We start from the raw sequence: 26,016 nt of genomic DNA on the forward strand, positions 1-26,016 counted from the left end.
TCCCGTACCGTCACGGTTCGGACGTCATGGTTCGGTATATGCAGTCACATGACGAATACGCCTTTTTTTTTACGAGTGGGGAAAAAAGTATTTCACTTAGGGCAGTATCCACTACACTAAATATAATCCAGGGGGCGGTATTGCGCCTAAAAGCTGTTTGCCAGCCGCCCTTGAACAACAAATGAAGAAGAAGAAGAAAACACAACAAAATGAACAAAATACAAGAAGAAGAAAAGTTAGTATAGCGAGTTCAGATAACACACAGGAGATAGAAGACCCACCTGCTTCTTTTAAATCAGCTGTGTGGCAGCATTTCGGGTTCCCTGTGGACTACAACAAAGATGGAGTGCGAGTCGTGGATCGAGGGGACGGTGTGTCGGCGTTGTTCCACAGCGGTGCGGTATGCTAATGGTAGCGCACGCCAAACATGCTGATAAATCATATCAGAAGGCATCACCCAGATTTGCCAATCACCGGAGCCCGGCGAAAGACAACAGCAGTACAACAGCTTATCCCCGCTGTTTTTAAGAAGTCAATAGACATGAAAGCCGAGAGACCAAAATACAATTACGGAAGCTATTGGCATATATATTTCAACGGCTATGCTGCGCCCTTATGCAATAGTAGAGGACCCCGGCTTTAATTGATTGTGATTGAAAGTGATTGAACACGATCTTATTATTTATTTTGTAATATTCTTTTTAGTTTTACAGCTTATTGAACCCTTATGTTTGACATCAGACATTATAGATAATATGGCCATCTGAGTGTGTATGGTACTGTTTGTGGTTTGTTTTTAACTTTGCAGTGGGGAGCCGTGACTTATATACCTACAGATGTAGAGCTTCATTTCAGACGCCTACCCGTGCAGGTCCGTGATCTGCACGGGGTGGGCCCCTGCTGAAAAGGAAAACCCCCCGCAGGACTTGATACGCCCCCTTGATAAATAAATGTAATTATAATGAAACCAGCTGCAATGGATCATGGATCCACCAGGAGGAGCCGTGATTAAAAAGCTGCCACACTGGAAATCATGTGAAATAAACAGCTGATAGATCTACAGGTGTCTGATATAGTGGATATTTGTTAAGATCCATATGTCACGGATAGGATCATATTCTGTGCTAAATAAGAGACATGTAATCATTTACAAAACATCACCATGTTTTTATTTAACAAAATAATGTTGTTTAATTCACGTTGGCGTAAGTACAAAACCATCGCTATGTTATTTCATCAGGAAATGCAGCCCGGCTCAAACAAACGATTTTCAATCATCCTCACGATCATTTAATGTATCATGTGTTCGCGAATTGAAATGAATGCACTAATACATGTAGTTTAATCCACGTGAGTTTACAACAACAAAGATAATCGCTTTGTTTTTATATCACATCCGACCGGAGGAAAATGCAGCACGGCTCTCACTACCGATAATCCTAATCCCACGGGCAAACAATAATATGTACAGTATTAATAGTTTACTGTATTATTAGTGTCTATTATTAGTGTCTAATATTACTGCTATAACAATCACACATTGAGTTGTTAAAATCAGAACGTTGTTTTTTTTTAAACAGTCTGAATGAAACGGCAGCTCTCAGGTGATCAGGTGTGTGTTTACCAGTATTGGGACTAACGTGTTACAAACTAACGCACACAACTACCTTTTGCGGTAACTAATAACGTTACTAGTTACCTATTCCCATTCAGTAACGCCGTTATAGTTACTGTGATTTAAATGGGTGCGTTACTGCATTACATTATGTGATCCAACTGAACCGAATCTCCCTGCGGATGTAATTTACAGGCGAATACAGCGATGTCCTCTCACAGTACCATGGAAAAGCGAAAGTCACCAGAGAGGAGTGATGATTGGTTAACGCGGGGTAACATTTCAGGGTAAGCCAATCAGAAACAGAGTTGGGCTGGGTCTTGCCTTATGGGGAAAATACACAGACACACAAACACTTGCTAACAGTGTTGCCAACTTCGCTACTTTGTCGTTAAATTCGGCGGCTTTCCAAACCCTCCGGCTACTTATTGTTGTCAAAAGCGACTAACGACTAATCTAACGACTTGTAATGGTGTTATTAGGGACTTTTCTGGTGTTTGGAGACTCACATATTGTTCAGCAGTTAACGGGTGCTGCCGTGAGCCCCTCTGCCCCTGCTCTGCCCTCCCATAGTACTCACAGGCGCTAGTTGCCTCCCGCAGCAGCTGCAGTCAGAGCAGAAAGGAGACAGCCACACCCTCCCGCGTCGAGACTGTAAATGAATTGCGCATGCGCCAAGCCGTCCTGGTTTTGAGCGGGATTTAAATGTATGTTTCTTCACTGTCACACTATAATAAATAACTGCCTTTGCTTTGCATTGACTCACACTCAGCCTCAGTCACTTAATAACCTCGTCCACTACTTTTTCTAATAGACATTTCTGATCTACTGTCGTCTGGATTTACTCTGGTTTCAAGTTCTAAAGGGGGTGGAACGTTTTTACCGCCATTACATGATATGCAAATTAGGCAATGACGTCATTTAGGGACTTCTGGCGACTTTTCGGACAGCCAATAGCTACTTTCCTTACTATGGAGTTGGCAACACTGCTTGCTAACACACACACATACACGGCAACGCCCACCACCAGCACACACACACACACACACTTTTGTATCAACGAGAGCAGCAGCGCATTTACAACTTGGAGATATAACCACTATTTTCAATTTGTGGGGATAAAGGACGCAAAAATATAACGGTCAAATGTAAACTGTGTACAGGACATAAAGCATTGTCCACATTAAATAACAGTAATGCCAATCTCCTGAAGCACTTACAGTGGGGGGAAAAAGTATTTAGTCAGCCACCATTTGTGCAAGTTCTCCCACTTAAAAAGATGAGGCCTGTAATTTTCATTCTAGGTACACTTCAACTATGAGAGACAGAATGGGGGGAAAGAATCCAGGAAATCACATTGTAGGATTTTTAATGAATTAATTGTTAAATTCCTCTGTAAAATAAGTATTTGGTCACCTACAAACAAACAAGATTTTTGACTCTCACAGACCTGTAACTTCTTTAAGAGCCTCCTCTGTCCTCCACTTGTTAACGAGTTCAAACAGGTGCCATTAATACAGTTATCAGTATAAAAGACACCTGTCCACAACCTTAAACAGTCACACTCCAAACTCCACTATGGCCAAGACCAAAGAGCTGTCAAAGGACACCAGAAACAAAATTGTAGACCTGCACCAGGCTGGGAAGACTGAATCTGCAATAGGTGAAGCAGCTTGGTGTGAAGAAATCAACTGTGGGAGCAATTATTAGAAAATGGAAGACATACAAGACCACTGATAATCTCCCTCGATCTGGGGCTCCACGCAAGATCTCACCCCGTGGGGTCAAAATGATCACAAGAACGGTGAGCAAAAATCCCAGAACCACACGGGGGGACCTAGTCAATGACCTGCAGAGAGCTAGGACCAAAGTAACAAAGGCTACCATCAGTACCACACTACGCCGCCAGGGACTCAAATCCTGCAGTGCCAGACGTGTCCCCCTGCTTAAGCCAATACATGTCCAGGCCCGTCTGAAGTTTGCTAGAGAGCATTTAGATGATCCAGAAGAGGATTGGGAGAATGTCATATGGTCAGATGAAACCAAAATAGAACTTTTTGGTAAAAACTCAACTCGACGTGTTTGGAGGAGAAAAAATGCTGAGTTGCATCCAAAGAACACCATACCTACTGTGAAACATGGGGGTGGAAACATCATGCTTTGGGGCTGTTTTTTTCTGCAAAGGAACCAGGACGACTGATCCGTGTAAAGGAAAGAATTAATGGGGCCATGTATCGTGAGATTTTGAGTGACAACCTCCTTCCATCAGCAAGGGCATTGAAGATGAAACGTGGCTAGGTATTTCAGCATGACAATGATCCCAAACACACCGCCCGGGCAACGAAGGAGTGGCTTCGTAAGAAGCATTTCAAGGTCCTGGGGTGGCCTAGCCAGTCTCCAGATCTCAACCCCATAGAAAATCTTTGGAAGGAGTTGAAAGTCTGTGTTGCCCAGCGACAGCCCCAAAACATCACTGCTCTAGAGGAGATCTGCATGGAGGAATGGGCCAAAATACCAGCAACAGTGTGTGAAAACCTTGTGAAGACTTACAGAAAACGTTTGACCTCTGTCATTGCCAACAAAGGGTATATAACAAAGTATTGAAATGAACTTTTGTTATTGACCAAATACTTATTTTCCACCATAATTTGCAAATCAATTATTTAAAAATCAGACAATGTAATTTTCTGGATTTTTTTTTTTTCTTCTCTTATCTCTCATAGTTGAGGTATACCTAGGAGGAAAATTACAGGCCTCTCTCATCTTTTTAAGTGGGAGAACTTGCACAATTGGTGGCTGACTAAATACTTTTTTGCCCCACTGTAAGTCATGTACATGGGGTTACAAAACTAGTCGCCAAAGACCCCACCGTCTCAACCACCGGCAGTGACCCAGATGGAGCAACACCATCTAAACAGCCAAAAAACGATTTTTTTTTTTTTAAATCGCCACATGTCGCCACATGTCACCCAGAGTCAACTAAACAGATTGATTGCTGAAAATAGTTTGTTTGTCTTCAGTGTCAGTCTGACAGTTTATTATTTATTTAATTGTTACTGTCAAAAGAGTGTAGTTGTTAATGTGTACACTGTGGTGATTGACATTATTCACCCACGGATCTATGGGGTATTGTTCTGCACGGACATATTAGTGAACCGGACTTCCTGTTTCGGGCGGTCTTCGCTTCCCGGGCATGAAGTTGTTTACAATGTATTTCAGATGCGAAATAAAAGTCTAGCTTGTACCTTGATACCCCGCCTCTGTCTCTCAGCACCACAACACTGCCAAAAGAGTGTAGTTGTTTTTATTTCATATTGCACTACTTAGAACTTGATTGTTGAGGCTACAATAAAGATGCCTGTCAAAATGTCTAAACATATATTTTGTTTTTTATTGTTCCACTACATTTCATAATGATAATTGCTACAATGATGTATTTTCTCCTCTGTATCACAGAACAACACAACAACTTGTATTTGTTTTGTTATTATTTTTAAAGTAAAGTAACGTGTTACTTTTATAATTTAGTAACTATTAAAGTAACTAGTTACTTTTTTGAGAGCAGTAGCTATAACTATTACTAGTTACTTTTTAAAAGTAAGTTGCCCAACACTGGTGTTTACACAATAAGATATGCATAGTAATTTCATAAATCCTTCCAACACACATTGTAAGAACAGTTCTGTTTCATATGAGTGTTGAGAGCTGTTCGGGAATATAGGCTATTGCAATATGAAGCAGATACTAATAAATCAAAATCCAGTACCATTCTGAAATCCCCAGGATGTGTCTAAGTGATCTAACTAGGTTCTATTCATATTATTGACAGGAAGAGCAGTGTAAATGGGCGCCCATATGCATTTGAAAAGCAATATAAATCACAGTTATTATACAATAGGCTTTAAAAGCACCATCGATAACCATTACCCTTCTCCAATTCAAACTCTTGACGGGAAAAAAGGTTGCACTATACTGCCTACTGTATACATACAAATGCCATTCAAGCTAGACGTTCTTCTGGAAATGTTCACATCAGGCACCTTCAAGTTAAACAATCAGGTGAACAACTTTAAGGTGCATACCGCCACCTCCGGAGTCGGCTTGACTCGGTTTTCATTCATAAAGAATGCACAAATGTATTTAATCGTTAATGTCAGATATGTACTAAGTAAATACATGTGTTCCTGCTCAAGATTAGATTATACTTTATTGTTATTGCAAAGATTACAGGTACTGAGACAACAAAATGCAGTTTAGCGTCTAACGGTGCAACAAGCAGTAAAGTGAAAAGTAATGTACACAATCTACAGAATAAAATATAGAATGAATTGAATGATGAATAAACAGTGAGGAGTATGAATACACTAGATATACACAGCAGCCTGTGAGCAGTATTAACAGTGTTTATGAATATGCTAAGATATATAAAGTATGAAAACGGTTAGCAGTGCAAGTATAGTATAAAATATATGGATATTCATTTCATGATAAACCTTGTGGAACAATGATGAAAAATGTGAATGGAAGTGGCAATGTAAAACTGACACAAAACAACAACAACAAACTTTTGCCGAGCCAATTGGAGAGTTTCATCAGCAGCACGGGGTAAAAACCACCAATGAGCGCTCAGCGAGTCGAGAGAGAGAATGATATCTGCATTTTCTCTTTTGAGAAGCCCCCACCCCCCATGTTGCCTATGCTGTATGTTGCAAACTCTTTGTTTAAAACTAATTGGCCATCGGAATGTGTGGAGTAAGTCTCCCAAGGGGGATGGTCACATTCCACAGCTCCCCCCCCCCGGTGATCTCCCAACCCCCAGTCTGTAGGTTTGTGTTCGCATATTTTAGTATTAATTTTGGCAGCTGTTTGTGATTTAGTCTTAAAGTGGTTATTAGTTTGTCACATTTTAGTCATTCCTATTCTTCGTAGTTTTAGTCGACGAAAACTCAAAATGTTTTAGTCAACTGTTGGTCAAAATGTGTCTCTATACTCTCTGAACGCTCCGTCCCCGGCAGATCTCTGTGTCCGCTGCAGCATGTCTGTAAGGCCACGCCCCCCGCACACAGAGAGACACAGGGATATCGCTCATCTGGAGTGAAGAGAGCGGAAATAATGATATTGCAAGATAGAAACGTAAGATGCATTTTGACAGAGAAGATGGACACTTGGGGGGAAATATGGTGCATTTTGAATTTCCGATAGTGCACCATTAACACCTTAGTCCCGTCTCGTCAACGAAAACTAAATATACATTTCGTCATAGTTTTCGTTATCAAGAATCTATTTTTAGCTCGTCATCGTCTCGTCTTAGTCATGTAAAAAAGGTCGTTGACTAACATTTTTCGTCATAGTTTTCGTTGACGAAATTAACACTGGCATATTTAAGCTGTCGCACTTTCTGTTGTTTCTATCGCGCATTGCCGGTATGAAAGGGTCTGTGCCGGAAATATCAAACATTTAATAAAAGTGAAAAACAATGAACAAGACTTAACGTATTAATAATAATTAATTATATGTATTCCGTTTGGATGTAGGATTTTTGACTTTGTTTAGAGAAGTGATCTTCTCTGCAGCAGAGAGCTAAGCGCTGTCAGACCGGACCTAACCCTGAAAAGTATTATCATCTGAAATTAATCATTGTGTTATTAATATTAAATACATACAAGTATTTTTACAACTTGTATTTAGAAATACTCTGTTGTAATTATTGATGCATAAATGTGTTAATCCATTCAATGTGGCATCTGCTATAATGGGGTTAATGTATGATATTACTTCATAATTAAATACATTATAATATATGATAATTACATTTTAGTTTTATTAATTTCTTATTTCATAGTTTCTCTTTATTATTATTTTTATTTTTATCGCTCCAAAAATATATATACGGCATAAAGCAAACTATATACTTTATTTGATCTAAAACATTGATGTTTTTTCTAGGGGTGCACCGAATGGGAAATTCTTGGCCGAAACCGATACCGAAAATAGGAAACAGTTGGCCGAAAACCGAATGCCGAAAGGCCGAAAATGATTAATAGAAATATCTATATATATAATGTATACATTTTTTTACCAATGTTGTTCAGCTACCTGATTATGGAAAAAGACATGATTATGGCAAACTTAACTTAAATAATAATCACTATTATGGGTCCATAAAACATTTATTCAGCACTTTTGAATGCATACAGTACATTAATTCCAAGTCAAGTGCATTTTCTTTTCTCTGTAGGATAACTACAACAAAGTGCATTCAGAACAAAGCCAAGGTGCTTTAAAACTGCATAAACATCTAGGCCAGTAGGCCTACAACAAAATAGTGTAAATAAAGACTGTAACAGCCAGGCCTTCAACAACAACAAATGCACCTATAAGTGCATGCATACAAATGTGCAAACTGGATAAATCCAGATGAATGCAACTATTTACAAATGAAATTACAATTCAATTTCAAGAATCTGTAAATAAGGCTGTCTGTCCTCATAAACAAAGTAGTAAACATTGTATAAAGATACATAAAGTGAAAACTGGATACAAAATCCACAATCAATTACAAATTAAATTACAATTTCATGAGCAATGTAAACAACATTGTATCATTTAGATACCGAAAGTACAATATATTGAACACTGTGCTGCTGTCATTTCCCCCTAATGATAACCTGAGATGGTGAATTATAACTCACAATGAAAATTGTTCAGGAAAGTGGGTATAGAGCAGACATGTAGAACTAGATAAGCTTATGATAAGCCAGCCTTGTCTACTTATTAAGGAAAAGTGGGAGGTTCTTTTTAATGAACAGTAGCTTCTCTGCTTTATCAGCCATAAGTCTGTTCCTCTTCTCATCAAGCACATGAGAGGCAGCGCTGAACAGTCTCTCGCTGTCAGTGCTTGTGATTTGATCTTACTCCGCATATTTGTCCGGGTGTTTTGATTTCAAGTGGTGGAGTAATCCCGAAGTGGTGAAAGTCTTTGCAGTTACACCCCCTCGAGAAATGTCAGCTGAACACGTTTTACAAATCGCAATCCGCGCCTCTTTCTCTGATATTTTTAAATATCTCCAAGCGCCAGACATGTTGGCTGTGAGCCAGCCGCGAGCATGGTCACGCGCCGTGGTTGTCGCCACGTTTTGATTACGTCATCACAACAACACGTTAGCTTACCAACTTAACCCTGTTCCCTGACATTCTGTGATATTTTTTCGATGCTAAAACCCGGCCGAAAGCCGAAAGGGCCTTTTTATCCATTTTCGGCCGATAATTTTCGGCAGCCGAATATTCGGTGCATCCCTAGTTTTTTCATTATAATAGTCTGTGAAAACCATAACAAATAAGTGATTAAATGCTACAGTATTCAGCAAACACAACTGCAGAGCTGCAAACAGAATAAGTTCTACAACACCCAGTTGTCTTTGTGTATTTGTGAATGAAGCGCCATCTCATGGTTAAATCCTGTAATTGAACAAATGGGGAAATTTGGCAACGCTCTCTAGCAATTTGGCAACACCCCCAGCCACTGGGATCCGCTGGGCTTTTGGTTGAGACACACCCATGTGAGTCCTATCTAGAGTGCTACATCTGTAGGCCCTCTGAAATAAAAGAAGATTTTATTTCATTTCAAACCTTTATTTAACGAGATTGGTCCCATTGAGATCATATATCTCTTTTTCAAGGGAGACCTGCAGCATATAGGTTCCACATGAAACATAAAACAATCAAGGACATCATACATTATATTTACATTTACATAGTTATAGACATTTATTAGTTATTACGTCTTCAGCGGAATATCAAAACAGCGGCCCAGGGTGCAAAACGCATCAATGACAGCAATCCTCTACCACACAAAACAACACCATTTATCTAAACACCTATCATGACAGGGTACCCACAGCCAAGTAACAATTACAAATGAATGAAGTCGGCACGGCGGCCCACATTGAAAATGACTTAGGCCTACCTTTGATGATCAAATCACTTAAACACAAAGTCCATCCTCCTGTCCTTTTGGATGAAGCACTTGATGGTGGGTCATGCACTGATCCTTTGCCATTCCAGTTTATCATTGTAACTCAATCTTGAAAATGACTCGGTTAATAATTTTTGCAAAGATGTCATCACTATCACTGAAGTGAGCAATCATGAACAAACTTATGCTAATCATAAATCTATCAATTAGATTTATGATTAGAAAATAATAAAAGTAGGGTAGACATGTGGATATTATCCGGTTGAACAAAACGTGCATTTATCTAACATGTTCGTTTTCCACTGACCTTATTTCCAGATATTTTCCAAAATCCTATGGAGGAATCCCACTGCTTTCTGTCAAGGGAACCCGAGCGCAGCTTACTTCCGGGTTTTACGACGCGTCACTGCACCACTTGCATAATCACAGCGTGCGGATCTTGTCATAAAGTTCCGCGAAAATAAAGCCCACCCATTTAGAGGGAAGATATGATTGGTACTGTCATTTGACATTACTCTCTCATTGAGTTACTATAGCTGGCCCTCTGTGAATCTACAGAGGGACCAACAAGCTCTCCCGTCTTTACAGTATTTACAGGCATTTAACCCTTCACATTCTAACAGAAACTGAACAGGCAGATTTTAAGGATTTATTTCTTTGGAAATGTTATTTTAAATACAATTAAATGAAGTTATTTTGGTAAAACTATGTAATGAAAAATGTAACAATAAAAAATAATATTTAAAGAAAAATGTATTTTTTTTATGTTTTCAAATATATATTTTTTAGAATATCTTAGGCCCTCACAGAGGGCCTAGAGGGCCCTGACGGCTCGCCACTGTAACTGTGTAATAAAGTTAATTATTAAAATGTTAGAGTTCCTTAGTTTTAAACTGAAACTTGCACTACTGTTCAAAATAAATAAAAAACAACCTGGAACTATGCATTTGGGACTTTTTTTTGCTTTTTCTCGTTGTACTGAACCCGCACCGAACCGTGAACCCCAAACCGAGGTACATACCGAACCGTGAATTATGTGAACCGTTACACCCCTAGTGAGTCCTTATTCATCCGGATCAATAACCCGGATCCTAGTAATGAGCTGGGAGTGACGAGTCTCCCCTCACCATTAACCAGAGTCCTTTGAGTCACCTGGTGACGTACAAATTAAAACTATAAATTGCTCCACTCGCTGCTCTCCGTATAACATGTCAAATCACATTACAGCGTACCACAGTCCATCTGTCTAACCTTTGGCAAGTAGGATAGCTGCCAGAAGTTATCGTTTGGCTCAGGGGACACGGATCAGTGAAACTTCCTGCAGACTCGTGGGGACTCAGAGCCGTAACCGTAGCAGATCCAGAGATCCAGACTCATCATGCACGAGTCAAAAGCAGACTCAGATTCGTAAATCCTGACTCACTGTGAAAAACATAGAAGACTTGTGCGGACTCAGAACCGTAACTGTATAGCAGATACAGACTCATTGTAACGAAGGTAACTTCATTACTATGGACTGACGGCTTTGGGGCATTGTAATATTGCACATGTGGGTTTGCGCTTTATGAAACAACTTCCTTTTGCACAGTAATAATGTCACTCAACACTTTAGTAGTGAACAGTTTGCACTTTATTAGCGTGATTTGCACAGTACAGTTTGGCATTGCATATTTGCACATTTCTATATAATTTATACTAGTTATTGAGGTAGTATTTATGAAATGATTAAACCGTATTAATTGGAATGTCGTCCTGCAGATGCTGGTCGGGTCCTCGGCTCCACCTGAAAGAGAGGGGAGTTATAGCGAGAGCGCCGAAAGTGTTTATGATTGTGTAAGATTGACAGCGGTTGAGATTAATCATTGTGTGCAAATAATATGTTTGAGCGTGTATATATCATGACGTTAAAGTTGCTTTTGATTGTATAAGTGGACAATGTGTAAAGTTTACGTCCATCGCTTACCCATGCTGTTTCGTCCTGTGTCCGCTCCAGTGTGTTTGGCCAAAAGGTCCTCGGGGAAACAAACACTGACCAAAGAAGGTTCCGGGACGAACCAAGTGGCGAGATAGGCGCAGGGGTTTCTGTTTTAGTTGGAAATGAATTTATATTTATTCTGGTCAGTTATAATGTTGTTCTTGGGTTCAATTAACAGATGGCTATAAATAACTAATAATGCTATGTAAATTATGTTATGGATCTTCTTTATAATAATGATAATGACACGTGTATTTATTAAGCGTACCTGTGAATGGTTTCTCCCAATCAAATCCTCTGAAGAACCTCTATAAAAAGAGCCAGTCTTCAGTCAGAGGAGAGCGGTGAACCTGTATAGAGAGGGGTGAACACCTACATGCTGGCTACTGTTCTCTTCTGGTGTTTTTAGGAATAAAGTCACCATGGTTTGCAATTCTACCTCCTCTTGTGGTCGATTCTTTCACTGAAAATCCAACCGCTAAAGGGTCGCTGTCTCACACTCATCATGCACGAGTCAACAGCAGACTCAGATTCGCAAATCCTGACTGACTGAATAAAGGGAACTTCCTTCACTGTGCAAAACATAGCAGACTTGTGCGGACTCAGAGCCGTAACCGTAGCAGATCCAGACTCATCATGCGCGAGTCAGCAGCAGACTCAGATTCAGTGAGCGGACTGGATGAGTGGAATACTTCACACAGCGCCAAATAGCAAACTGTTTCGGACTCGTCATGGTTTTCAGACTCAGTGAGTGTCAGCTCTGTTTGTGATAACGTAGATGCATACTGTGCACACGCAATTTGATGACTTCACCCAGTCAAGTGTAAGAAGCCATATACTGCAATAAACAAGCATTAAGACACAAACGTTGTTGGATCATGTGTGTGTAGCGGAGGTTAATGTAATGTTAGTTTAATATCCTCGTAAAATGCAAACCTCAAGTGACAAATTACAAATACACAAACAGTGGAATGCCGCCCTCACTAGTAGCTCTAAAATTTGAATTTATTTGAAGTTGGAGACTATGTGCTCCTGTTTTACCGGTAGGATTTCTACGCTCTTGGTGACTGACTCAAAGGACTAGTATGATCCGGATCTCTTCAATGACTCAGAAGACCTTGAGTCCGTAAAAGGATCCGGATTTGCCCTCTCTAACCGGCAGTATATTCATGTAACCTCTTTACTCACAGCCAATGAGCAGCAGGACGTTATGAAGGAAAAAAAGCAGTGTTCATGCTGAATAGTGTTAACACGTATTTTAGAAGAGACATGGTTGACACCTCTTTGTAATCTAAACATGAGCCAGAAACTAAGATTATAATACAGTGAATAATAAATGTACATTGTTAAATCAAAAGTATATATAGAGATGAAACATTTAGATAACACACTATTATTATTATTATTATTATTATTATTATTATTATTATTATAAGCGCTTTGAGCACCAGGAAAAGCGCTTTATAAATATAATGTATTATTATTATAAAGCACAGTTGTGTTGCTGCGAGGAATTCTGTCACAGCTTATTTTTTCAGCTTCGGTTTATATCAATTTTTAAAGAGAACTTCTTCTCTTTTTAAATGGAATCTCCAAAGCCCGTCCGCAGAGCAAAGTCTGATGGGGGCCAGTTACTCAACTAAATTGGCCTGAAAGTGTGGCTTAATGCTGGAAGCTGTAATAGGATGTTCTGAGTGGGAAAAGAGATGTGGAGCTGCAGCTGATGGATGTCTGTATCTGGACTCACACTGCACACAATGACAAGCTTTAAGATCCTTTGAAAATATGATATCATATGTTTGACAACCACGTAAGACATGTTTCATAGTCATTCCAAAATATATTACTTAACTATTTTATTTGATAGAGGCTGCAAAATACTGTACACTGCCCGTGCTCTTCAGTTGTGAGCCGAGGGAAGCTCAGCAGACTGGACTGTGAATGGGAAATACATATGTTACACCTTCAAATCTAAGAGATCAATGCTGCTCTTTTCACATTCTTATGAAAGCACATTTCTACCATGAAAAGACAAAATAAGGTGAAAAAAGACACAATGGCACGTATGGAAACTAAACTATGAGATGCGCTGTTAGGTAGAGATTCTAAACTATGTTCATAACATATTTCAGATAAGTCAAACATTTCACAGGGGATTCTAAACTGTAAGGCATTAAATGTATACTACTAAAAGATACATATGCATAACTACAGCATAATCCAAACCAGTCAACATTTCTACTTTCACTATCCAAATTATTATTCAGGTTACAGGTTTAAGGATACGGACATACTAAAAGGAAAATAGATGTTACAAATATGTTTTACCTACTGTCTCGTAATGTTTAACGACAATTACCTCATTTTACATTTTGATTAACTTAAAGGTGGGGTAATTTTGGAGAAACCAGCTCGAGTGCGCTAGAATTTGAAAATACACAGCTTGAAAAAATCTGCCACTTCCTTACAGAGCCCCTCCTCCAACACACACGAATGCGCACATGACCAATGAGGGCACGAGATAAGTTTGTGCACAGATGGAAGGCTGACAGGCAGGTAGGCCATCCAGTTACTTTAGCCGGGCAGGCTCAGATGATTGGTCGTGCTTTTTACAGTACTACGGCTTCCACAGATGACATTTTTTTATGGATTTGTTGTCAAAGCACTTAAGATATTCATTGTTATCGGGATGTTAAGAGGAATGTAATGTTCCATGGAATATAACAAAAAGTGTATCTCGAGCCGGTTTCTCAAACTTACCTACCCCACCTTTAATTAAAACGATTTATTCTTATTATCTTGTTTATGGTCAAAATTCACAATTTAGATTTATAGTGAGTATACAGACAGAAAGACAGACATACAGAACTCGCTCCCCTGTGTGAATCTGAGAGGTTGTCTCTCTCCCCAAGAGACACGATGTCTCCTGAAAAAGAAACATTTCATCTTAAAATGTATTAACTTCAAACCGTCCTATGGATCAATAACACCCAACCCCCCCATCCTCAACTCCTCTCTCTTTAAATCTTCTACCCAGAAACAGACACCGTTGATGTGACCCCCGGCGGCCGTTCGCACCTCCACTCCTGCTTGTCTGGTAAATATATCCACTTATCCGAGCCGACCCCCCCCCCCCCCCCCCACAAACCCCCAGAAGGGGAGCCAGGCTGCGTGGAGCTCTCTTTCATGGCTCCCCTCACTGTGGAAGTGTAACCTTTGCTTTGCCTCTGCTGCGGCTCGTTGTGTTTATAGTGTGACACAGCTCACAATCATACACCTGCTTGTGTTTTATTCAGAGATGAAGCTGCCAGGGAATTCTGTTTCAGGCATTCAGGGTCACACAAGGTCAGTGTTACTGTGAGAGTGGAGCACAGACTCCTGTTGAACCATTGTTAGGCCATGATGCTCCACAGGACAGAATGAATGTAGATAGTCCTCCTTAGTACTGGCGGGGTGAAAATGCAAAGATCTGCAGGTGACGGGGGTGTCTGTTGGCAATGGAAAGAAGCAGAAAGGTTTCTGGATGTCAAGAGATGAGGTCACATGCTAATTTGCAACATGTGTTTAATTAACGACAATATAAACTTCAGCTTTGTGGATGGAGTTTCATGAGCAGAACACCTGCAGATAAAACACGTTTCTGCAAATTAGTCAATGTTCTAAATCTGGTTATTTTTAATGGCCCTAATATCAGCATTCATTTCTCATTAACATCTTATTATATTTGTCTGCTGCTGCCAACTTCTGTCAGTGTCAGGTGCATAGTATCTTTGGTCCTTTTGAGGATGAACCCCATGACTTAAGACATTGATGAAGTACAGTATATGTACTACTCCCACTGAGTATCTTTGTGTGCTGCTACAGTCAACTTCATTTCCTTGGTCTTAGATACTCTTAGCTGCAGACATGAATCTTCCCTCATCTCCACAACAATGGTTTTCCTTTTTTGCTAGAAAGAAAAAAAAATGTTTTAAAGTTAAATGGAATCATTAAATAAGAACAATACTTACACACATTTGGCATCTAGGATTATTTGTGATGGCCGTCCATTCACTCTTCCAACTCTCTGTCTGATGGCTTTGTTTCCTTTTTCCAACGTACTGTCAACTATGCAGTGATACAATTTAACCAAGCACATTTACCCAAGTACTGTTCTTAAGCAAAAGAAAGTAATTTAGTTAGAACTTAAAATATGTGTTAATGCTAATAATTTTTTACTTTTACTTAAGTACAATTTGAAGGAAATCCATTTACTTCTAACTGAGTATTTTTACATTGCGGCATGGCCACTTTTGCTTAAGTAAACATGTTTCTCTCATTGAACTATGCAGTTCTTCCTCCTAACCTAAACCAAGAGATGGCAGACTCTTTCTGTTACATTCAGACAGGGTTCGTACGGGTGCTTGAAATCCTTGAAAATGCTTGAATTTTTACGAGATGTTTTCATGACTTGAAAAGTGCTTGAATTTTGGGAATGGTGCTTGGATTTGAGATAAAGTGCTTGAAATTGTAAATGCTTTACTTTTACAATAAATTGCTGTCTGACTGAATAGTTCGCTTTTTAGATTAAAAGAAAATAAAGAAGTCAGAGCGAGCTAAGTTGCTTCGCTTCTACATAAAACAGCTCCGCTCCGGCCTTCCCGCGCTATGCACGCGACCTGCAAGTGTTTTATTTTGTGTGACCTGGGCATTCTAATGAGAGAATGAAAGTATGCCAGGAGGTTGCTGTTTTAACGAGCGTTGGCTATCCGAAAAGAAATACAAGCTGTGGCTAAAACGAGGATCAACCCAACGATTCGCCTTCTGCATAGTTTGCCACAAAGAATTTCAATTATTCGCGATGGGAGAGTCTGCGCTGACGAGCCATATGAAAGGTAAGCTGTAGTAGAGCATTTTGGATTAGGCTAACGTTGCATGTTACGTTTGTTTAAGCTAGTAACGTTAGCGAACTCGATATGGGATAATTGCTTATGCAGGTGACAATAATAAAAAGGAGCGTACCTATGTCAGTATGTGCGACAGTCGCCATCCTGTGGTTTTCAGAGGATGAAGCACATAAAAGCAATGTATTTCTACTGGTAGTATTTTTCGTGCCTAAACTTGCTCCATCGAAATCAGTCACATTGACCCGAAGACACATTTTGAGTTATACACTGTTGGAAAGAGGATATTCCTAGCTTTCTAACGGAGGAAACATATTTTCGTTTGTATTACTGGTCTGGGGGAAGCTCGCGAGTGTGTTTGTTTGTGTATCTTTGCGTTTGTGTGTATTGTGTTAGTTTCCCGGGGAAAACACTCACGAGAAACACCGGCTGTTGTTATGCCTGCTTTGACGTAAACTTACTCCGTTCTCCGCTTGTAATTATGCCGTTACAAGCTTCAAAGTTGTATTTATCATCTGAATTTGCCGAAACAAGTTTAATATTCTGAAAGCCAAGACTTTGTTTATTTGAAATCAGATGAAAACAAACTGTAACGGACCCTGCCGTGTTATCTATGATTACTATACGCCATACATTCATAATGTCAGCGGGAGGGAGGGGGGAGCATCGCTACGTAAAAGCATTAGTGCGAGGGAGAGTTTTCATCTTCCCTTTACAAGCTTCAAACATGTATTTATCTGGAGATTTTGGCAATAAAAGTTTCATATTCTGAAAGCCAAGACTTTTTTTATTTAAAATCAAACAAAACACCCGAGCCCTGAACAACTATTTTTTTTTAAACAAGTAGATAACTTAATAAAATAACACATACAGCGACATAACTGAATGACAACTATCATTTTCAGCATCTTACTGATAACTTTTTTGTGAATAAACAATTTGTGTTTATGATATGTTATTTAGGAAAGTAGCATCAAGATTGGATGAGAAGACTTCAAACTCCAGGTCTTACATTGGGAGATTTTTTCCAACAGACGAGGGATGCATCAAGCAGCACAGCTACATCCACATCAGCAACCAGCAGTGTAGAGAGAGCCAATACAGTGGAAGCCGCCAGTGGAGTAGCGACAGGAGTTGCCCCTCTAATATCAGCAGGTTCATCAAATCCACCCAAGTCATCCAGCAAGACCACAGGCACTTTTACATCATTTGTTTGCTCTAATCCAACACTCAAAGTAGAAATATGTTGGGCAACAAAAGTTGTAACCAGCCACTATTCGTACAAATCATGTGAGAACGCAGGGGCCATTTTCCAGACAATGTTTCCTGACAGTGATGTAGCGAAGCAGTTCAGTTGTGGGGAGAATAAAGTGGCATATCTCACTACATTTGGGATTGGTCCTCATTTCTCTTCCATAATGAAGGCCAAAGCCAAGAAAGAGTCTGAATATGTTCTTCTGTTCGATGAAAGTCTGAATCGGGAAATGAAGAAAAGCCAGCTTGACATCCACATTCGATTATGGAATGATAACCAAGTAAACTCAAGGTATCTGACATCGTTTTTCATGGGTCATCACACTGCAGCACAAATCTATGAGAAGGTTGAGATAGTGTGTTTGGATATAGGCTTCCAAAACCTGATTCAGCTGTCAATGGACGGTCCAAATGTGAACTGGAAACTCTTCTCCATAGCCCAGCAAAACATTGAAGGACAAACTGGCAAGAAATTGCTAAATGTAGGAAGCTGTGGTTTGCATATACTACACAACTCCTTTAGACCAGGGTGTGCATCCACAAACTGGGAGCTGGGAAATGCTCTGTCAGCCCTTAAATGGCTTTTCAAGGATGTTCCAGCTCGTAGGGAGGACTATACAGAAGTCACTGGTACCTCATCCTTCCCTCTTGACTTCTGTCATCATCGATGGCTTGAAAATGTGGAGGTAGCTGAGCGTGCCTTACAGATTTTCCTTCTCTAAAAATATACATCGATGCTGCCAAAATGAAAACTGTAACAGAACCATCTACTAAGTCTTTTAAGACTGTTCAGATGATTGTTCAAGATGACCTCTTCGAAGCAAAGCTCAACTTCTTTTTAATGGTGGCAAGGGAAGTCACACCTTTTTTGAAGTTATACCAGACTGATAAACCGATGCTGCCATTTATGAGTGAGGATCTCTCTTATATACTGTGGAGTCTAATGGAGAAGTTTATCAAGCCCGGTGTCATGAAGAATGCAACTACCACGGTCAAGCTTCTGCAAGTTGACTTAACTGACCCAGTCAACCACATGGATGTCACCAAACTGAGAGTGGGATTTGTCACAGAGCGAGGTCTGGAGGAACACTTGAAGAAGAACTCAGGTGCTGAGAGGTTGAGGCTGGAGTTCAGACAGAATTGCAAGCTGTTTTTGCTGAAGATGGTCTCCAAGCTTTTTGAAAAGGCTCCACTCAAATATCCCCTTGTAAGAAACTTGTCTGTTCTGGATCCAAGGGTGCTCCTCAAGAGCAAAGAAGTAAGCACACAAAAATGCACTACTGTTCTGCGGCTCCTTGTGGAAACTGGTCGCATTGAAGAAAAATGTTGCAATGAGATCATTAGGGAGTTTGGTCACTTCTATGACCACAGCCTGATGTCAGCGTCAGATTCCTTCAGGGACTTCAACCCACAAAGTGGAAGATTGGAAAAATTCTACCAAGAGCATTTATCCAACAAAGCAGAGTGTCGTCATCTATGGGAGGTAGTAAAACTCGTCCTGGTCCTTTCACATGGTCAAGCATCCGTTGAGAGAGGGTTTTCAATTAACAAGGAAGTTATGGTGGAGAACCTCAAAGAGCATTCATTGATTGCTCAGCGGGTCATTAATGACCATGTGCACAGTGTTGAAGGGCTGCTCAACATAGCCTTCACAAAAGAGCTGCTCCTCTCTGCAGCATCTGCCAGGCAGAAATATCACATATATCTTGATGACCAAAGACGTCTAAAGCAAGTTGAGAAGAAGACACAGAAGAGGAAAGGAATGATGGAGGAGATAACACAGATGAAAGCCAAAAAGAAGAGAATGGAAGAAGACATAAGGGTCCTCATGAAGTATGCTGATAATAATGCAGAAAAAGCTGAGTCACAAGGAGAACTAAGCTTCATCTCCAAGTCCAATGGCCTTTGAAGAGCTGCTAAGGAAAAGGAAAGACATCTGGAGACTTTGGAGAGACAGCTAACTGATAAACTCAAAGAACTGAGAGACACTCCCTAATAGGCTGCATGCTATTTAGCCTTGATGATTCAGTGTATAAGCCTTGTTGCCTCTGCTGCAGCTCGCAGCTAACACACACACACACCCAAAACACACACACACACACACACACACACACACACTCACACACACACACACACACACACACACACACACACACACACACACACACACACACACACACACACACACACACACACACACAACCTACTGACCCAAAGGACCTTCCATCAGTCGCCCCCCCCAGCTCGGCCACAGTCAGGCTCTGTAGGCCTCGTAGTGTCGCAGTAGTCAGGAAGGCAGGGAACTAATTGTTACCTTGGCTGTGTAAGATGTCGGTTTGTTTACCTCAATAGATTTCTATGCTGTTTGGTATAAAGAAAAAAAGTTAAAAAATGCGGTTTGTGTCTCCCACTTCCGTTTCCTTTCATGGAAATAGTTTAATCCTGTGATTGCTCCTGCGTGTTGTGGTCTGATCTGATTTAAAAAGTGGTTTTTATCACTATCTTACGATAAATCGATATTGTAAAAACCAAAACTCTTACACAGAAAGAGGATCTCTGCACACGCTTTTTTTTACATCAGCTTTGTGTTTCAATGGTTTTGTCCTAACCTTGGAGAGCCGTATGTTTACTGCCACCCTAAAAGGACCTCAAAAATGTTAAAAATGTTAATAAAGAATTTATTGAAAAGTTAGTTGGCTGATTGTTTTATATTGGCTCAGCCAGGTTATATGGGATACCCAGTCTATTATATATGATATGGGTCACTCCTTTTACAATATTAAACTTTGTTTTCTTATCTTTAATTTTTCATCCTTATGTAGAATGCTATTAAGAAACACACATTTGGTTGTTTATAGCACTGTTTCCCAACCGGGGGTACGCGTAACCCTAGTGGTACGTGGGTGGTCCCCAGGGGGTACGTGAAAAGATTTTGAAAAGTAAAAAAAAAAACAGAGAGGTTGAAGAATCGTCAGTTTGGTGAACATTATGTGCTCTCCGGGTTTACGGTCACAACTACAGAGCCACCGCAGCCAATGTGTTTCATCTGTGGCGACGTGCTTTCTAATAATAGCATGAAACCATCCCATTTACATCGGCACCTTAGTACTAGACATCCCGCCTGTGTGGGTAAGCCTGCAGAGTTTTTCCACCAAAAGCTGGCTGAATTTAAGGGAAGCCAAGAAAAACTAAAGAAAGCGACATCGGTCTCAACCAAGGCCTTGGAGGCATCTTATGCCGTGTCGCTACTCGTTGCTAATTCGAAAAAGCCATTTACCATAGCCGAAGAGCTAATCTTGCCTGCTGCTATAATTCTCGCAGAAACTATGTTCGATAAGAAAGCAGCTGATGTCCTGAAGAAAGTGCCGTTGTCAAATAATACTGTGTGCCATCGAATCGACGACATGGGAATTGAAATTATTGACCAAGTGGTGGAAAAATGTAAAGCTTCTGGTACGTTCGCTTTGCAGTTGGACGAATCAACGGATGTCAGTGGGGAAGCACAACTGATTGCGTTTGTGCGTTACAAAGACACTTTGGAGATGAACGAGCACATTCTGTTTTGCAAGAAACTCACGGGGAGAACTACCGGACAGGACGTTTTTAACGTTATTGACAATTTTTTCTCAACACAAGCTGGATTGGAAATCCTGCTCTCATGTGTGCACAGACGGCGCTGCGGCGATGACCGGCAGAGAAAATGGATTAATGGCCCACATAAAAAAGGTAAACCCTGACGTTACATGGACGCACTGCATGATTCACCGAGAAGCATTAGCTAGCAAGAGAATGAGTCCAGAGTTAAACGATGTTTTGAATGAGGCCGTAAAAGTGATCAACTTCATACAGTCCAGGCCTTTGAATCATAGACTGTTTCAGTCACTTTATGAAGACGGTGGGTCAGAACATAAACAGCTCCTGCTTCACACTGACGTCCGCTGGTTATCCCGAGGGAAGACGTTACAGCGGCTGTTCGAGCTACGCAATGAAGTGAGGGCATTTCTGTCGGAGCACACACACCCACTTGTGGCTATGTTCGACGACGCTGACTGGGTAGCTCGGCTGGGATACCTCTCTGATATTTTCAGCAAACTCAACCAGCTGAATCTCTCTCTTCAAGGTAAAGACACAAATGTTCTTAGCTTGTATGACAAAGTGTGTGGATTCAGGGAGAAGATCAAGCTCTGGCAGAGCAAATGTGAAAAAGGGGATACAAGTCTTTAAACAATGGCTATTATAATGTATATGATTAGTTATGATTGAATATGATTTAAGTGTCACATTAATTGTCGCATTGGGTCACACAGACAAAAATATCCTCCTCTTCTCTATCTCTCCTCGTCACTTCTCTCCTTCTTCCACTCCCAGGTTTCACCTTAGCTACACACACACACTTCACACACACATATTTCACACACAGATACACACACACACACACACACACACACACACACACACACACACACACACACACACACACACACACACACACACACACACACACACACTTGATTATTACGGTATATGGTTATTATATCCCTCTCACATTTTTCTCATCTTTTTATATTCAGATCAAATTCTATATTTCTTTCTTTCTGCTATTACCCTGCCCATACCTATACCCCCCTCCCCCATGCTGCTATGACACCCACATTTACCCAAGGGGATCAATAAAGGAATATCTCATCTGATTGTATCGTATCGCATTGTATCTCATCTCATCTCATCTTAGTTTTGTAGCAGATTCTTCAGTGCTTTGTTAACTTAATGTTACAATGGGAATAAAGTGATGAAGTCAGACCTCAGAACTAAAGGTTTACTTAAATAAACTGCTAACCTGTGTGACCATGTGACTTTATCCCACACACACACACACACACACACACACACACACACACACACACACACACACACACACACACACACACACACACTATTAATATATCCTGGGGATCACCACGATTGATTGCGTAGTAGGGGGTACTTTAGGTTGGATTGAAATGCTTTGGGGGTACAGTACTCAAAAAAGGTTGGGAACCACTGGTTTATAGCATAAAGAACATCTGATTTAATGTAAGGTAGGGAAATAATCATTTGAGTATAAGTATGTGCATATAAATATGTAATTTACAACAGCTGTACGCTGCTTGAAAAGCTTGAAAATGCACCTTGAAAATGTTGAAAAGTGCTTGAATTTGACTTTGGAAAAGGTGTAAGAACCCTGATTCAGAGGACTTTTGTTGACAAAGGTTAGTTTTATCTTGGAGAAGTTGTCTTCCCCTCACAGTGTGGAAGGTCTCACTGGGGGGGTGAAGGCTGTTGATGTTGCTTGAGGAGGGGTCTATGGAGGCTGTTCCGGTGCTCTGTTTCATCGAGAAGTATATATATATATATATATAGTCTATTGATCAGGAAGTGAAGGAGTGCAGCGCAGGAAAAGAGGGAGGGGATTATGGGTAGCAGCTGCCTGAGGACGGGTTCAGACATTACAAGGCTGTTCAGGGAATCAGAGTGGGGGGAGGGTTCGGCATTCCTCTTTTGTCTCCTATTTTTTCTCTTCCATGTTGTCTCATTGTCTCTTTCTCTCTCACTTTGTTAAAAAGCCTCCTTACATTTGACTTCCTGAATAGTATTATAGGGAACACACAGATGACTGTATTTCTTGATTTATTTTTATCTTCATTCACTTGTTTGTTTTGCTGCTTCGGTGTTTGTTCTAGAGCTCATTTGTTACTTTGTGGGTTTGCTGATCTGACCATCTCCTCCTGTGTTTGTATTCCGGTGGCACTGAATGATTGATTATATCTGAATAAATAATGATGAGCATTGTGACAATCAATGACATGTATTCCAATACATTACAGATGATAGAATAGCTGAATGGATGCTAAAGGAAGCTGGAAGAAGTACTCAGACTTGTTACTATAGTAAAAGGACTTTGTTCCTAGTCCTGCATTCAAAATCGTCCACAATAGGACTCTATGATCTGGCAACTAGACTATAAAGCAGACCTTCCCTCACACTTTAACCGGAGCCAGGTGTCCCTTATGTCTCTGATGTTTATTTTCTGTTCAAACTGTCTCATTATGTCAGGAACCCTCTGTCTTTCTCCTCCAGGTTCGAGCCTTCCGAAGCCCCAGGTGAAGACAGCGTCTCTGGGTCAGGCGGGTAAGGCACGCTCCCCTCTGCTGCCCGTCTCCGTCCCCACAGCGCCAGACCTACAGGAGGAGGGGGGGGGCAGACCCTCAGAGGACTCAGCTGCCAACGTGAGTCTGCACAATACTGTAGGAAAACAAGTTGTGTTCCTGCTGCATCACTGCGCCACAGACTGTCTGTTTGACAGCTTTCTCTGACATGTTCTAAACTACATTTCAGTTTGTAGAGGTTTCCACACTTGACAATACACATCCTAAATACTGTTGGAAACATGTATACATTGTAAACCATGGTGTATATACTATATTGTTATATATACTGTTCTAGGAGCATCACAATGGTTTGGATCATCATTTCTGAAGATGTTTTGCTTTTTACTGATGCTGTTGCCATGGGAACACTGAACAGAAACAGCTGTTGTGACTAATTGATTATGAGTTGTCTCTGAGCTTGTGACGTATTGAGTGAGGAACAGATGCACTCAAGGTTTTCTCTCAAATGCAAGTATACTTTAAAAAACATAATCAAAATGCAGCTTTTTGTATAATGCAGTTTCCCAAACCATGAAAAAAGACGGACTTCAACAAAAACAACAATTAGGAGGCATGAAAGGAAACATGGACACACAGCTCAGAATCAAGATTCAAGATATTTAATTGTCATATGTACAGTTCAGCTCTCCGCACCTAAATATTAAGAAACTACACAAACAAAAAACCAGTCAGACGGGGGGGGGGGGGGGGGGTTGGGGGTGAGGAGAGCAACTCTCCCCTGGGGGAATGTTGACAGGGTCTGCAGGTGGAGGCTGCTGGAACTGAGGCTTTTGATATGCTGTGAACAGAGAACACAGGAAAAAAGGAGACAAATAGAGAGAACAGCAGGTAGAGGGTGAAACACACGCGCACACACACACACACACACACACACACACACACACACACACACACACACACACACACACACACACACTGTTTCCACTCTTTAATGTGCTGGTGGCCTTTCAGCTGTAGAATAAAACAGAGTTCATTAGTGACTGTGACTTAGGAGAGGAAGAAGAGAAGGAGAAAGATAGAAGAGAGGTAAGGAGTCGTAAAGGACACTGAAGGAGGGGGAGGAGAGGAAAAGGGAGAAAGAGAAAAGGGAGGAGTGGAGGTAGTAGGAAAATAATGGGGGGTGACTAAATAAGAGGAGGAGGAAAGGAGAAAGACACACAAGGATAGGGAAGAAGAGGAAAGTATAAGACAGAGAAAATGGGAGGAAGGAGGTGGAGGAAAATTAGATAAGGAGAGGCAGATGAGAAATTGGAGAATGAGATAAGAAAGATGGATGAAGGAGGGGAGCGACAAATATGAGGGAGGGAAACACAGGAAGGGAAGGGAGTGAGGGAAAAAAGGAAAGGGTGAGGAAGGAGCGGTGCAGACATGAAAATGGAAAAAAGAGAAGATTGAGAGGAGAGAAACTGGAGAGAGGGAGGAGAGGGTGACAGGCAGAGAGATAAACGACAGGAGATGACGTGGAGGGACGCCGGGACGTGTTAGATATTCATACTGACTCAATGACAATCGGACAGGAGGAGTCGTCGCCACGGCAACAAGAAGAGAAGAGAGAGGGGGAAATGAGAGGAGGAGAAGGGAAGGAGGAAACAAGAAAAGGAGGAGGTGAGAAAGGGAGACAAAACAATGAGAGGAGAGGTGTCGCCCTAGCAACAACAAGAGAGGGAAGGGTGGAGGGGGAGAGCAGAAAAGGGGTGAGACAAGAAGAGAATTGAATGATGTGTAAAGGAGGAGGACGTGATGAGAGGAGAAGAGGACACAAGTGGAGGAGGTAGAAAAGAGGATGGGAGGGGGGAGGAGAGACGGAGAGAGGAACAGAACAGAAGGGGAGGGAGGGAGGAGAGGGTCAAAGGTCAACAGGTCTTTCTCTTCATCTGCTGTTCTATCTCTGTAATTGATCTAGTCTTTCCCCATGAGCCTTATAATACACACACACACACACACACACACACACACACACACACACACACACACACACAGCTAATGAATGGACTGCAACAGTGTGAGTGAGTTGTATGAGTGTCACAAAAAAAAGCAATCCTGTCAGTGCATATCCACACATCAACAAGCAATAATAAAAAAAAAACATTACATACATTTTGTGT

The 26,016-nt window shown here is 40.8% G+C and overlaps 1 protein-coding gene across 4 annotated transcripts in view; it reads left to right on the forward strand.

The window, feature by feature from the left end:
* The window catches only part of dcc (DCC netrin 1 receptor), a 496,426-nt gene that overhangs the window by 440,171 nt on the left and 30,239 nt on the right, over positions 1-26,016 (forward strand). For 2 of the 4 annotated variants that reach the window (XM_079658229.1, XM_079658230.1), the window contains exons 28-29: positions 14,603-14,662; positions 23,820-23,968. In XM_079658229.1, the coding sequence (XP_079514355.1) occupies positions 14,603-14,662; positions 23,820-23,968 (209 nt within the window). The remainder of the gene's footprint in view (positions 1-14,602; positions 14,663-23,819; positions 23,969-26,016) is intronic. The other 2 variants (XM_079658231.1, XM_079658232.1) reach the window with 1 other exon arrangement.

The sequence above is a fragment of the Notothenia rossii genome (assembly GCF_949606895.1).
Source record: "Notothenia rossii genome assembly, chromosome: 11".
In the NCBI taxonomy this organism is placed as follows: Eukaryota; Metazoa; Chordata; class Actinopteri; order Perciformes; family Nototheniidae; genus Notothenia; species Notothenia rossii.